General features: G+C 38.8%; 1 protein-coding gene and 1 non-coding gene across 2 annotated transcripts in view; one reads left to right on the forward strand and one right to left on the reverse strand.

Moving 5' to 3' along the window:
- LOC133614168 (calpain small subunit 1-like) overlaps positions 1-9,155 on the forward strand; it is a 13,148-nt gene extending 3,993 nt beyond the window's left edge. Inside the window, exons 6-11 of the mRNA XM_061971987.1 lie at positions 4,016-4,080; positions 4,171-4,239; positions 4,303-4,381; positions 8,619-8,735; positions 8,867-8,925; positions 8,990-9,155. Of these exons, the coding sequence (XP_061827971.1) occupies positions 4,016-4,080; positions 4,171-4,239; positions 4,303-4,381; positions 8,619-8,735; positions 8,867-8,925; positions 8,990-9,016 (416 nt within the window). The 3' untranslated portion in view covers positions 9,017-9,155. The remainder of the gene's footprint in view (positions 1-4,015; positions 4,081-4,170; positions 4,240-4,302; positions 4,382-8,618; positions 8,736-8,866; positions 8,926-8,989) is intronic.
- A 5,165-nt stretch (positions 9,156-14,320) lies between these two features.
- Positions 14,321-14,484, reverse strand: LOC133614940 (U1 spliceosomal RNA). The gene has a single exon (XR_009816642.1). It is a non-coding gene; the product is annotated as a U1 spliceosomal RNA (small nuclear RNA).
- Between the last annotated feature and the right edge of the window lie 705 nt (positions 14,485-15,189).

Here is a 15,189-nt window from a genome sequence, read left to right on the forward strand (position 1 = left end):
TAGAGGTCACGGTTTGGTTCATTTTCGGTACAGTAAGAAAACAACAAAATATACATTTTTGGGTTATTTATTTACCAAATTTGCAAAATCTTCCACCAAAAATATTTTTCTTAGTGGAATATTTGATGTGAAGTAATGGGAACCTTGGATAGGACAATAATTCATAATAACATTGATTTTGATTCAATATTATGTTTTGAGCAATGACAGTTTGAAAGAAAAAAAAAACAGCTTTGTTTTATTAGTCAACATTGCAACTTTTGCTAAATGACATTTAACCTTTAAGCTTTTTTATTTCACTTTTGTTATGTTTTTGTTTATTTTAATAGTATTTTTAGAATGTGCCGTGGGCCTTTAAAACATTAGCTGTGGGCCGCAAATGGCCTCCGGGGCACTATTTTTACACCCCTGCTATAGATAATACAAAATGAAATGTGATAAATGTATGGATAAAAAGCAGAGCCTGGCGACGCATGCACGTTTATCATAACTCTCTCGCTCTCTCTGTCTCTGCCCCTCCCTCACCAATGCTGCTGCACGCACAATTTGTTTTGTTTTTTAACCCCTTCTTAACCCTGAACGTACATTGAAAATACACGCAACCCTAACTCAAAATGCCGGACATTTGAGGCATTTAAGAAACTCCGCCCTGACAGCTCCGCAAAAGAGGACATGACCGGTGAAAAGAGGTCATATGGTCAGTCTATCCTAGCCCGTTAGCTGCTAGCATGCCGTGTGTTGTGCCTCGGTGTGCATTGTTTACACAACGTGCGTTACGCTACTTAATATGTCCGTGTGGAAACTCATTCGGTACACCTCCGAACCGAACCGAAACCCCCGTATCGAAACGGTTCAATACAAATACACGCATAGTTACACCCCTAATTATTTAGTATAATAATTCTAATAAAATCTTTTCAAAACAGATTATAAGTTAGCAAAGCTCATTCTGGTTTCCTAAAAACTTATTCTTAAAAATGGATTATTTAAAAAAAAAAAAAACATATTTTTTTAATTAAAAAAATAATAATCGATTTAGAATCGGGATGAATAAGAATTGCGATTCAGATATGAATCAGATTTTTTTGTGCACCCCTATTTGGTAGCTAAGCTGACAAATGCTAGTGTTTCAGTAGCCAAATAAATCACGTTAAGCTAACAGGCAGGTGTTAATGTTTGGTAACGAAAGGGATCATGCTAAACTAACACACATGCTAGTGTTTGTTAGCCAAAGAAATAATAATTAGGGGTGTGAATCTTTGGGCACCTAACGATTTGATTCCAATTCCTGGGGTGACGATTTGATTCAGAAACTATTCTTATTCGAACTGATTCTCGCAATATATTATTTGGTACAATAAATCTACCGTATTTTCCTTGAATTAGCGCTGGGGTGGTAATTATTTTAAAACCTCTTCTCACTCCGGCGCTTACCAAAGGCATGCGGTAAATTTAGGCCTGCGCTTATAAATTTGAGTGTGATGTAAGGATACCATCATGAAAAGCACATTTACCGGTAAAAAAAAACGTTATTATGGTCTTACCTTTACTTATAAAGGAAGTCCATGCACCGCTCCTTCTGCACAAAAGCATCGATAACTTGTTTATAGAAGTCTTCCTTAAGTCTCTCTGTCTCGATGGAGATCTTCCTTTATTACCTCCTGTTTCGATTGAAAGTCCAGTTTAGAAAACTGTTGTCACTTCTTCTGCAGCTGAGTAGTCGCAAGAAGGATCAATAGCGCCCTCTACCACCATGAGGCGGGAGTCATTTAATGACTCATATTTGACACACGCAGCTATATTAATAAAACATTTTTACTGTTCTTTTTAGCATATTCAATAGCTTGGACCTTAAATTCTACTGAATAGCTCTTTATCTTCTTCCCTTTATGCGATTTTAAATTATTGAAATTAGCCTCCTCCATTTTGGAAAATGATGCCTTGAAAGGTGAAGTGTCACTCGTGACGTGACGAGTTTGACCCGGTGGTGAAACGAGGCATATGCTAATTATTCTGCGAAACGAGTTTGACCCAGCGGTAAAACAAGACATGCGCTAATTATTTTGCTAAACAAGTTTGACCCGGCAGTAATTCTAAGCATGCGCTAATTCTAAGCATGCACTAATTATTTTGCAAAACGAGTTTGACCCGGCGGTAAAACGAGGCATGCGGATTATATATACCCGGCGGAAATTCAAGGAAATACGGTAATCAAACTTTTTTAACACAGATCATAGGTTCATTCTGGTTGCATGAAGATGGCCTCAAAATGTATTCTTATTAAAAAAAAAAAAGTTTTTTTTACATTTTTTTTTTACATTTTTTCCAAATTGAGTTTTGAATCTGGATGAATAAGAATTGCGATTCTGATATGAATCAGATTTTTTTGTGCGCCCCTATTTGGTAGCAAAAAAAAAAATCTAGCTAAGCTGACACATGCTAGTGTTTCAGTAACCAAGTAAATCATGCTAAGCTAACAGGCATGCCAGTGTTTGTTAGCCAAATAAATCATGTTAAGCTAACAGATGCATGCTATTGTTTGCTAGTAGGGGTGTGAATCTTTGGGCTTTCCGAATCCTGGGGCGGCAATTCCAATCAGAAACGATTCTTGAGTCAAACAGATTCTTGAAATGGTATAATACTTATAATGAAACTTTTTGAAAACAGGTTATAGGTTAGAAAAGCTCATTCTGGTTGCATGGAGATGGCCTAAAAACACCATTTAAAAATGGATTGTTATAAAAAAAAAGTGGGTTATTTAAAAAAATGTTTGTATTATTTTTTATTAATCGATTTTTGAAAATTATGAATCGATTTAGAATCCGGATGAATAAAAATCGCAATTCGGATGTAAATCGATTTTTTTTTGTGCGCCCCTATTTGGTAGCTAAATTAATCACGCTAAGCTAATAAACATGCTAGTGTCTGTTAGCTAAATGAATAATGCGAAGCTAACAGACACATGGTAATGTTCGGTAGCCAAATAAATTACGCTAAGTTGGCACATGCTAGTGTTTGTTAGCGAAATTAATCACTCTAAGCTAACACACACATGAATTGATTAACGTGGACCCCGACTTAAACAAGTGTAAAAACGTATTGGGGTGTTACCATTTAGTGGTCAATTGTACGAAATATGTACTGTACTGTGCAATCTACTAATAAAAGTTTCAATCAAAAGGCTAACAGGCACGTGTTAATGTTTGGTAACAAAATGAATCAGGCTAACAGGCACATGCTAGTGTTTGGTAGCTAAATGAATCACACGAAGCTAACACACTTTTGCTAGTGTCTGTTTGCTAAACAAATCATGCTAAGCTAACAGACACATGCTGATATTTGGTAGCCAAATAAATCACACCTAGCTAACACATGCTAGTGTTCGGTAGCCAAATAAATCAAGCTAACAGACGTGTTAATGTTTGGTAACAAAATGAGCCAGGATAAGAGGCACTTGCTAGTGTTTGGTAGCTAAATTAATGACGCTAAGCTAACACACACATGCTAATGTCTATTAGCTAAACAAATCATATTAAGCTAACAGTCAAATGCTACTGTTTGGTAGCCAAATACCGTAAATAACGCCAAGCTGACACATGCTAGTGTTTGGTAGCCAATAAAATCAAGCTAACAGACATGTGTTAATGTTTGGTATCGAAATCAATCAGGATACCAGGCACATGCTAGTGTTTAACTATATAAATTACGCTAAGCTAACATTCACATGCTAATGTTTGCAAGCTAAATAAATCCTGTTAAGGTAACCGACACAGGCTAATGTTTGGAGGCCAAAAAAATTATGTAACCTATTTGGTAGCCAAATAAATCATGCTAAGCTAACAGGAAAGTGCTAACTTTTGGTAGCTAAATAAATATTGCTAAGCTCACTGGCACATGCTAAAGTTTGTGAGTCAAAAAATGTATGCTCAGCGAACAGCGAGCCGGCAAATGCAAGTGTTTGGTAGCCAAATATATTACGCTAAGCTAACGAGCACATGTTAATGTTTTGTGTCAGATGGCGATCTGAAGACAGACGGTTTCAGCATCGAGTCGTGTAGAAGCATGGTGGCCGTCATGGACGTATCCTTCCACTAGTAGACAGAAATGTAGTGCACTACATGTGAGTGGCTGGCTGAGTAGCACATGGACCTTTGACCCTGATGCCTGCAGAGTGACAGCACGGGCAAGCTGGGCTTCCATGAGTTCAAATTTCTGTGGGACAACATCAAGAAATGGAAGGTGAGCGGAGGACGTGTAGCGCCTGGTGGAGGATTGCAAACGTGCTGACTTTGCTGTCTACAGAAAACCTACATGCTCCACGACGCTGACGGCTCCGGCGTGATCTGCCACAGAGAACTGCCAGAAGCCTTCAAGGAAGCAGGTGTGTGTGTGCTAGTGTTGTCCCCATACCATATTTCCATACTTTTCCATACTTTTCTAAATAAAGGGGACCACAAAAAATGGCATTATTGGCTTTATTAGGGTACATTAAACATGTTTCTTATTGCAAGTTTGTCCTTAAATAAAATAGTGAACATACAAGACAACTTTTCTTTTATTAGTAAGTAAGCAAACAAAGGCTCCTAATTTAGCTGCTGACATATGCAGTAACATATTGTGTCATTTATACTAGGGATGTCCCGATCCGATATTTCGATCGGATCGGCTGCCGATATTTGCCAAAAATTGCGTATCGGCAAGGCATGGGAAAATGCCGATCCAGATCCAGTTTAAAAAAAAAAAAAAAACGGTCCTTGTTTTCCAACGCACCGATTTAAATAATACATTCCACTTTTCTGCTGCTCCGTAATTTCCGTTCCGCATTTTCCAGCACACCTTCAACACATCCACATGTCTGAATTCTCACGCAGTTGCTTTTAGCTGCTGGCATTACACGACAGGCTCTTCTCACTCTTTCCTGTGTCTCCCTCTCACAGACAGCAAGTGCACCTTCTTACACACGTCACATACTGTCACGTCATACGTCACATACGTATACGTCCTCCCCGGGCAGAGAGGTAGCAGCATGGCTAACGTTAGGTGTGATGCTAGCGCAGCCGTGCGAGCAACGCTCCCTAAGGTGCTCGCCTGTGCAATTGCGCACTGTTTAAGCGTCCTCTGCGCATAGCAAATCTATGCCACGCACAAAATCAAATAAAAAAATAAGCGCATAACAATTTTCGACACACGGACACGACAGAGAAAACAGTTTTCGTCATCATTGTTCAAATATTGTGACGTCTGTCGAGACGCTTATCTCCATTCGGTGCCACACGTCCACACCATCAAAATGCCGAGGCAAAAATTTCCACATCAACACCGTATGAAATAATTAGTGATTTTTTTTAGTTGTGATTTCCTTCTCTGCATGAAAGTTTAAAAGTAGCATATATTAATGCAGTATGAAGAAGAATGTTTTAATGTAGACATGCAAGCCATGAAAGACAATTTTGAAAATCAAGACTACATTTCCTGCAAATGGATGCATTTCTACCCTATATTTTAACTTTAGATTTATTCTCATATCAAACTCTTTTGGCTGTCTTTTTGACACTTACATCCGGCACCCCCCTCCACACCCTGGATTATAAATAATGTAAATAATTCAATGTGATTAACTTGTGTGATGACTGTATTATGATGATAGTATATATCTGATAGTATATATCTGTATCATGAATCAATTTAAGTGGACCCCGACTTAAACAAGTTGAAAAACTTATTGGGGTGTTACCATTTAGTGGTCAATTGTACGGAATATGTACTTCACTGTGCAACCTACTAATACAAGTCTCAATCAATCAATCAAAACACATAGAATCATCATACTGCTGTGATTATATGCATCAAGTTTTCATTCAAGGCTAAGGCAAAATATCGAGATATATATCGTGTATCGCAATATGGCCTTAAAATATTGCAATATTAAAAAAAGGCCATATCGCCCAGCCCTAGTTCAATGATGCCATTTCTGTTTGTCATGTATAATTTTGTCTATTTTGTGTTTATCCTTGAATAAACAGGTCAGTTTCTTGTTACCAACTATTGTGTATTATTCAAACTCCCCTAATTCAGCTGGCTAGTTGTTATCAAGAGTACTAAAACCCTTTTCAACATGATTCTGACAACTAAGTAGGCTAAATAACTTTAAACTTTAATACATGCTCGGATAGGTCAGTATCGGTATCGGTCAGTATCGGCATCGGATCGGAAATGCAAAAACAATATCGGCATCGGATCGGAAGTGCAAAAACCTGGATCGGGACATCCCTCATTTATACACCTATTATTTTGTCAACATTATGAAGGACAAGTGGTAAAAAATGAATTATTAATCTACTTGTTAATTTACTGTTAATATCTGCTTACTTTCTCTTTTAACATGTTCTATCTACACTTCTGTTCAAATGTAATAATTACTTATTCTTCTGTTGTTTGATACTTTAAATTAGTTTTGGATGATACCACAAATTTAGGTATCGATGCGACACCAAGTAGTTACAGCAGGGGTGCTCACACTTTTTCTGCAGGCGAGCTACTTTTCAATTGATCAAGTCGTGGGGATCTACCTCATTCATATATATAATTTATATTTACTTATTTATGAAGGAGGTTTTTGTTAACAAGTTAAAGGTGTTTAATGATAATACAAGCATGTTTAACACATATAGTTAATATTGTTAATAAATTAAAGGTGTTTAATGAAAATACAAGTTTGTTTAATACATATAGTTAATATTGTTAACAAGTTAAAGGTGATTAATGATAATACAAGAATGTTTAACACATAGTTAATATTGGTAATAAGTTAAAGGTGTTTAAAGATAATACAAGCATGTTTAACACATATAGTTAATATTGTTAACAAGTTAAAGATGTTTAGTGATAATGCAAGCATGTTTAACACATATAGTTAATATTGTTAATAAATTAAAGGTGTTTAATGATAATACAAGCATGTTTAACACATAGTTAATATTGTTAACAAGTTAAAGGTGTTTAAAGATAATACAAGCATGTTTAACACTTATAGTTAATATTGGTAATAAGTTAAAGGTGTTTAAAGATAATACAAGCATGTTTAGTTAATATTGTTAATAAGTAAAAGGTGTTTAAAGATAATACAAGCATGTTTAACACATATAGTTAAAAGTGTTTAAAGATAATACAAGCATGTTTAACACATATAGTTAATATTGTTAATAAGTTAAAAGTGTTTAGAGATAATACAAGCATGTTTAACACATATAGATTCCTTTCTTTCATGAAGACAAGAATATAAGTTGGTGTATTACCTGATTCTGATGACTTGTATTGATTGGACAGTAGTGCTGATAAGGTCCGCATTTTCGAATGGAGGAGAAAAAAAGTCCTCCTTTCTGTCCAATACCACATGAAAGTGGTTGGTTTTTGGCATCTTATTTATCCAGCTTCCGTACTCCTTTGTATACACTTTTACAAGAAATACATTGTCGGCAAACTCCGTAGCTTGCTAGCTTGTGCACGCCAGCTTTCTGAGACTCTTATTTTGGTAGCGCAACTGTGCAGTCGGTCTTTGGAGTTTTGACGACAGGTACGGCGCCAGAGTCTGTTGAAATAAAGTGTTTCTCGCCTTCCAGTCGGTAATTTTAATGAGCTGGCAGCAGCCAGCGTCATCTCAGAAGACCCTCGGGTGCCGTGAATGTCAATCAAGTGACGAAAGTGACGTCATAGTGAAGATTTATGATCGCTCATTTTTAGGACTATTTTTTTAATGGCTGGCTGGTGATCGACTGACACACCCTCCACGATCGACCGGTAGCTCGCGATCGACGTAATGAGCACCCCTGAGTTACAGGATCATACATTAAGTTAAAGTTAAAGTACCAATGATTGTCACACACACACTAGGTGTGGTGAAATTTGTCCTCTGCATTTGACCCATCCCCTTGATCACCCCCTGGGAGGTGAGGGGAGCAGTGGGCAGCAGCGGTGCCGCGCCCAGGAATCATTTTTGGTGATTTAACTCCCAATTCAAACCCTTGATGCTGAGTGCCAAGCAGGGAGGTGTAATGGGTCCCATTTTTATAGTCTTTAGTATGACTCGGCCGGGGTTTGAACTCACAACCTGCCAATATCAGGGTGGACACTCTAAGCACTAGGCCACTGAGTGGGCCAGGGACATATTTCCTGAGTTTATAAACATAATATACATTTTAAAAAACTAAAGAAGATCAAAAATATCGATGTAATCATTGTAGTATCGACTAGATACGCTCTTGTACTTGGTATCATTACAGGTCTTTAAAGCAGCTCTTCTTGAGGGCGTTTCGGTGTTATAACTTCACCTTTATCTTTAGTTTTTAAGCCAAAATGCGTCCGTTCTCCCTTTTCTGTCTACACACTGTGTCTGCTTGTAAGTACTCTGTTATTGTACGCTGCCGAATATGCTCCTCTGCTCGTAAAACCAGCAATGTCATGATGTGATGACCACGTTGGGGAGCGTGGGGGACCGGTACTTTTTTAGAGGCAGTATAGTACCGAATATGATTCATTAGTATGGCGGTACTATACCAATACAGGTATACTGTACAACCCTAGTGTGCGTGCGTCAAAACCGTACTGTGTGTGTCCCGCAGGTTTCCCTCTGAACGACCAGCTGTACAAGATGATCATCCGTCGCTATAGCGATGAGCACGGCGACATGGACTTTGACAACTACATCGGCTGCCTGGTGCGACTGGACGCCATGTGCAGTGAGTCTTCTGTACAACACATCGACGCACGTTTGGCTACTTTAAGCTCGTCAAATTACGTGTGTGTGTGTGTGTGTGTGTGTTTGTCTGTGTGTGTGTGTGTGTGTGTGTGTGTGTGTGTGTGCGTGCAGGAGCCTTCAAGACTCTGGACAAAGGCAACAGCGGCTCCATCAGCCTGGATGTCAAAGAGGTAAAAAAACATCTTTGAACGTCAACAAAGACGGCGTGTGATGCCCTTTGATCTTTTTGTGCAGTGGCTACAGCTGACCATGTACTCCTGAGGCTCCTCCCCCCCTCCCTGCTCATGCATGGATGACCTGCGCGGTTGTCACGGTAACGGGACCAAAGAAGAAGCTGCTTTTATTTTTTAACTTCCAGGCCGCTTTTTCTGACCAACAAATAAACCTAACGACCACCTTGTGTTTGTGTGCGTGTTGCCATGGTAACCAAGGTGCTATAGGGCTGTGTGTTAATTGGCTCACCTTTGAGTGCATATGTGAGTGAGAAGAACTCAAGTGGATGCAATTCACCATTTAAAGGAGAGACGAGTTAAGTGCGCAGTGACCGACAGGTGGCAGCAAATACATCTGTCAGTGCACTTCAATAAGTACACTGTGTACGCTGCACACTTAGTTATAGCAGTGTCGTGTTGTCCCAAATTCTTTACCAGCTTCTTCTTCGCTCCCCATTAAAGTTATAATGTCAAATAAATCTAAATACAATTAAATATTTAATTTAAAGGAACCGCATTTTTTAGGGGAATTTTGCCTATCGTTCACAATCATGAGAGACGAAGAAGTCTCTCTTTTTTTTTTACTATTTTAAAGATGATAACCGCTTGAAAGACGAGGGTATTCGGAGTCACTGTTGCAGCCTTCAAAGTCCTCTAAAACAACTTGTAAACCCTCCATCAACATTTTTTTCGGACTATAAGTCGCAGTTTTTTTCATAGTTTGGCCAAGCTCCAGTGCGACTGATATATGTTTTTTTCCTTTTTTATTATGCATTTTCGGCAGGTGCGACTTATATTCCGAAAAATACGGTACACACTGCAAGTACATATATAAAATGTAGTTGTTACCAGAGGTGCGACCAAGTCATTGTTTTGCAAGTCATAAGTAAGTCTCAAGTCTTTGCCCTCAAGTATCGAGTCAAGTCCAAAGTCAAGACTGGAAAGTCTCAAGTCCCAAGTCCTGCATTTTGAGTTTCGAGTCCTTCCAAGTCCTTTTAACCACAGACTAATATATTTACACAGATTGTGTATGCTTTTAAAACGCTGTATTTATTTATCAAAACAAGTGCATACATCTTCATAACAATATATAATGTGTACAATATACACACTGCAAGTATATATATGATGTAGTAACAGACACCTTCATAACAATATGTAATATGTACAATATACACAATGCAAGTATATATATGATGTAGTAACAGACACCTTCATAACAATATGTACAAAATATACACTGCAAGTAAGTAAGTATATTGAAATACCCTTTTTAGAGCTAAAATCTACCCAAATGACCACTTTGCTCCTGCCAAAAATGTATTTCAAGTAATATTTTGATACTGACACATCTCATCTCTGCATGTTTTACTAGAATACCCTTATGAGCATTATATATATATATATCAAAATTAAGTTTCTACTGTACTGTTTACTTGTTGAAATATCCTCCACAAAGCTCAAATGTACCCAAACGGCCTCTTTGCTGCTGCCAAAATTTGATTCCAGATAATATTAATAATAACAAAATGTCAAAGTATTTCTCTAAAAAAAACAATGTTGTACATTCTGAAAATGTAAACGATAGCAAGAATATACCTACAAATTTCAGAAAATGTCACTAGCAAACACTTTGTTTAAAACTGTCACTGAACGTCTTAGTGCAGGCCTGGGCAATTATTTTGACTCCGGGGGCCACATTTAGAGAAAAAAAACGTGTCTATTTTTATGAACACTAATACAAAACCTCACAATAATGTCTGATTGAATGCTAAAAACCTTATGACAGACCACATTAAAAAAACGTAATGGAATTTAAAAATTTTCTATGAAGGATAAAACACTGAATATTGACAACATACGAACGTCACACCCCCTTTCAATCGACATATTTTACAATCAAGTGAAACTCAACAAACAGTGAAATATGAACGCGAAATGTACAAAATAAACCCACCTACAATCTGATATATCTGATACATCACCAAGCTTTAGGACTTTGTTGTGAAAATCTCCTTCCGCGTCTGTGGAAACGCTCCCCGCCCACACTGCTTGGTGCCTCGTCTGAGCTGCTGTGACGTAGATTACCATAGTAACTAATTAGATGACCATAGTAACTCATTAGATTACCATAGTAACTGGTATATCATCCATAAGCACAGATTCCAACCATTGAAAGACTTAGTATAGTTGTCATTAGAAAACATCACTGCACATCATAATGGCAGCTACACTTTCCATCTTAAAGGTCTAAAAAAAATGATTTGGGAATGTCCGGCGGGCCAGATTGAAAAGCTTAGCGGGCCGCATGTGGCCCCCGGGTCTTCATTTGCCCAGGTCTGTCTTAGTGTGATGTCATTCTGTGACAGACAAATGGTACACAGCTCCAGTATGTGCAGAAAGAAAACCTCTTTTTTATATTTGTGTAAGGTTTTTCGTTTTCTAATTGGTCAACTTGCAACTATTCACAGTGACACACACACGCATGCATATATACTAGGGATGTCGCGATCCGATATTTGGATCGGATCGGCCGCCGATATTTGCCAAAAAATGCGTATCGGCAAGGCATGGGAAAATGCCGATCCAGATCCAGTTAAAAAAAATACTCCGGTCCGTGTTTTCCAACGCACCGATTTAAATAATACATTCCACTTTTCTGCTGCTCCCTAATTTCCGTTCCGCATTTTCCAGCACACCTTCAACACATCCACAGGTCTGTGGAATCTCACGCAGTTGCTTTTAGCTGCTGGCATTACACGACAGGCTCTTCTCACTCTTTTCTGTGTCTCCCTCTCACAGACAGCAAGTGCACCTTCTTACACACGTCACATACTGTCACGTCATACGTCACATACGTATACGCCCTCTCCCAGCTGAGAGGTAGCAGCATGGCTAACGTTAGCTGTGATGCTAGCGCAGCCGCTAAGGTGCGCGCCTGCTCAAACGTCCTCTGCGCACGGCAAATCTATGCCACGCACAAAATGAAATAAAAAATTAAAGCTGCAAGCAGCATTGGTCGGGCCCGCGTATTTGGCAGGTGCTAGTCCTAAATGTCCCAATACTTTTGTCCAGTGATAGTCATAAGTGTCCCAATACTTTTGTCTACTTTTAGTCTGAAGTGTCCCAAGACTTTTGTCTAGTGTACCTACCTTGTCTGCATTGCGTGGGCACGTTGGTGCTTCCTGCTTTTAAGCAGCCATCTTAAAAAAACAGCAGTGCAGCAGCATCAGCGCAGCGAGTCTTTGAAGGGTCATAAAATCAAAACCGGAGCAGTTAGAAAAAAAAGCGCTTCTGTCATTGTAATCACAAGGGTTCAATCTCTCTCCTGTGTTAGTTTGAAGGCGAAACGACAAACGCGCTCAGAGGAGATCGTTTTTGAAGGAAGGTGACCGTTTTTTTTTACAAAAAAATTGTTTTGAAGGGGGAATAGCAAACTTCCTGTTGATTTTTGCTGGGGGTTGTCAATTTATGAAATGTAGGTCTAAGTGAGACCTACATAGAGGTTTTTGTTTCATGTCTCTCCGACCTTCCCAGTGGGAGTTACAGGCAGTTTTGTCATTTTTTTCTTCCGAGGAGCAGTTTTTTCTCCGTTTTAGACAAAAATTGCTCTAGAGCGCAATTTTGAGATTTGGGGTTAGGTTTTTTTTATTAGATCGCAATTTTTGCCAGTCCTGATGTGTGCGTTCAGTTTGGTGAGTTTTGAAGCATGTTAAGGGGGTCAAATTACAGCTCAAAGAGGCAAAAGTGACTGTTTTTAGTACTTTTTTGTCTTGAAGGGGGAATTGCCAACTTCCTGTTGATTTTTGCCCGAGGATGTACAATTATGAAAGGTAGGTGTAAGTCAGACTTTACATAGAGGTTTTTGTTTCATGTCTCTCCGACCTTCTTAGTGGGAGTTACAGGCAGTCTAGTTTTTTTCCCCTAGGGGGCGCTAGAGCGCAATTTTGAGTTTTGTGGTTCGGTTTTTTTATTAAAAGGCAATTTTCGCAGGTCCTGATGTGTGGGTCAAATATGGTGAGTTTTGAAGCATGGGGTCAAATTACAGCTCAAAGAGGCGGTCGGTATAATAATAATAAAGAATAATAAAACCTTACAAATTCAATAGGTCCTTATGTCCCATTGCATAAGGACTCCCTTTGGGAGTCCTTATACAATGGGCCATGCGGGCCCTAAATAAGCGCATAACAATTTTCGACACACGGACACGACAGAGAAAACCGTTTTCGTCATCATTGTTCAAATATTGTGACGTCTGTCGAGACGCTTATCTCCGTTCGGTGCCACGCGCCCACACCATCAAAATGCTGAGGCAAAAATTTCCAGATCAACACCGTCTGAAAAAATTAGTGATCTATTTAGTTGTGATTTCCTTCTCTGCATGAAAGTTTAAAAGCAGCATATATTAATGCAGTATGAAGAAGAATGTTTTAATGTAGACATGCAAGCCTTGAAAGAAAATTTTGAAAATCAAGACTACATTTCCTGCAAATGGGTGCATTTTTACCCTATATTTTAACTTTAGATTTATTCTCATATCAAACTCTTTTGGCTGTCTTTTTGACATTTACATCCGGCGCCCCGCTCCACACCCCGGATTATAAATAATGTAAATAATTCAATGTGATTATCTTGTGTGATGACTTTATTATGATGATAGTATATATCTGATAGTATATATCTGTATCATGAATCAATTTAAGTGGACCCCGACTTAAACAAGTTGAAAAACTTATTGGGGTGTTACCATTTAGTGGTCAATTGTACGGAATATGTACTTCCCTTCGCAACCTACTAATAAAAGTCTCAATCAATCAATCAAAACACATAGAATCATCATACTGCTGTGATTATATGCATCAAATGTTCATTCAAGGCTAAGGCAAAATATCGAGATATATATTGTGTATCGCAATATGGCCTTAAAATATCGCAATATTAAAAAAAGGCCATATCGCCCAGCCCTAGTTCAATGATGCCATTTCTATTTGTCATGTATAATCCATCCATTGCTTTCGGTCTCCCCTAGAGGGGGGGGGGTTACCCACATATGCGGTCCTCTCCAAGGTTTCTCATAGTCATTCACATCGACGTCCCACTGGGGTGAGTTTTTCCTTGCCCGTATGTGGGCTTTGTACCGAGGATGTCGTTGTGGCTTGTGCAGCCCTTTGAGACACTTGTGATTTAGGGCTATATAAATAAAGATTGATTGATTGAGATTGATTGTTAATTTTGTCTATTTTGTGTTTATCCTTGAATAAACAGGTCAGTTTCTTGATACCAATTATTGTATATTACCGTATTGGTGGCAATTTTACACCGCAATACGATTCAATTTCATTTAACAAGATATCAGGGGAGAGCGCGAACGCAGTCCCCCACTACCACAAATTATGCAGTCGAGATTCCCACATTTGGGGAATTCGTAAGGGTCAGCACAGCCGGAGTGCAATGGCTGAGCCTCACCCTAGGTGAACCACCTTCTTGATCATGGTATCTCCCCTGCCAGGTAAGTATGAGTTGTACACGTCTCACACACACAAGTCATTCACACACACACCATGTTAAGTGATGGTGCACACTAGCAAACACACACACACTCAACAAGCCTGCACATGTACAAGAGTCTACTACACAACACTGTTGGATCATTACAATATTATTACTATTTATATTACACTTCAACACAACTATGTGTTCCCATCATGCAATGCAGCTTGTTCTACACGACTCAGCTCAACCGGAAGTGTCCCTGCCCCCCTTCACAACCACTTCCTGTTTGCTAGTACAGACACATTTGTCTGTGTGTGCTGGTGTGACAATAAAGTTATTTCAATCCTTGAAATGACACAAAAGTTTATGTGAATTAATACAGTTGTTATTTTTGAAAACTAACCTGTGTTGTTTCATCAACTGAACGACTCAACTAGGAATTCTACCTTCCCCCTTCTACTGCAACTTCCTGTTTCTTTGTTTGGACAGGATCACATGCTAACACTACTGCCATCCTGTGGTGAGTACTGCACACTGCACTGTTTATGGACAGACTGTTAGTCAAGGAGGTCAGTGAACTAGTTGTGGCATTATCACTTTGACAGAGGAACACTTTGCTGACATTCATGGCCTAGTGACGTCATGATGGTCATGGTTGAGTTTATTTCCAACATGCTTCACAAAGTTACATGAAGGAACATCAGATTTGGACAATATGTCTGAAAAGGA

This window comes from Nerophis lumbriciformis, linkage group LG17 (genome assembly GCF_033978685.3).
Source record: "Nerophis lumbriciformis linkage group LG17, RoL_Nlum_v2.1, whole genome shotgun sequence".
NCBI classification, from domain to species: Eukaryota; Metazoa; Chordata; class Actinopteri; order Syngnathiformes; family Syngnathidae; genus Nerophis; species Nerophis lumbriciformis.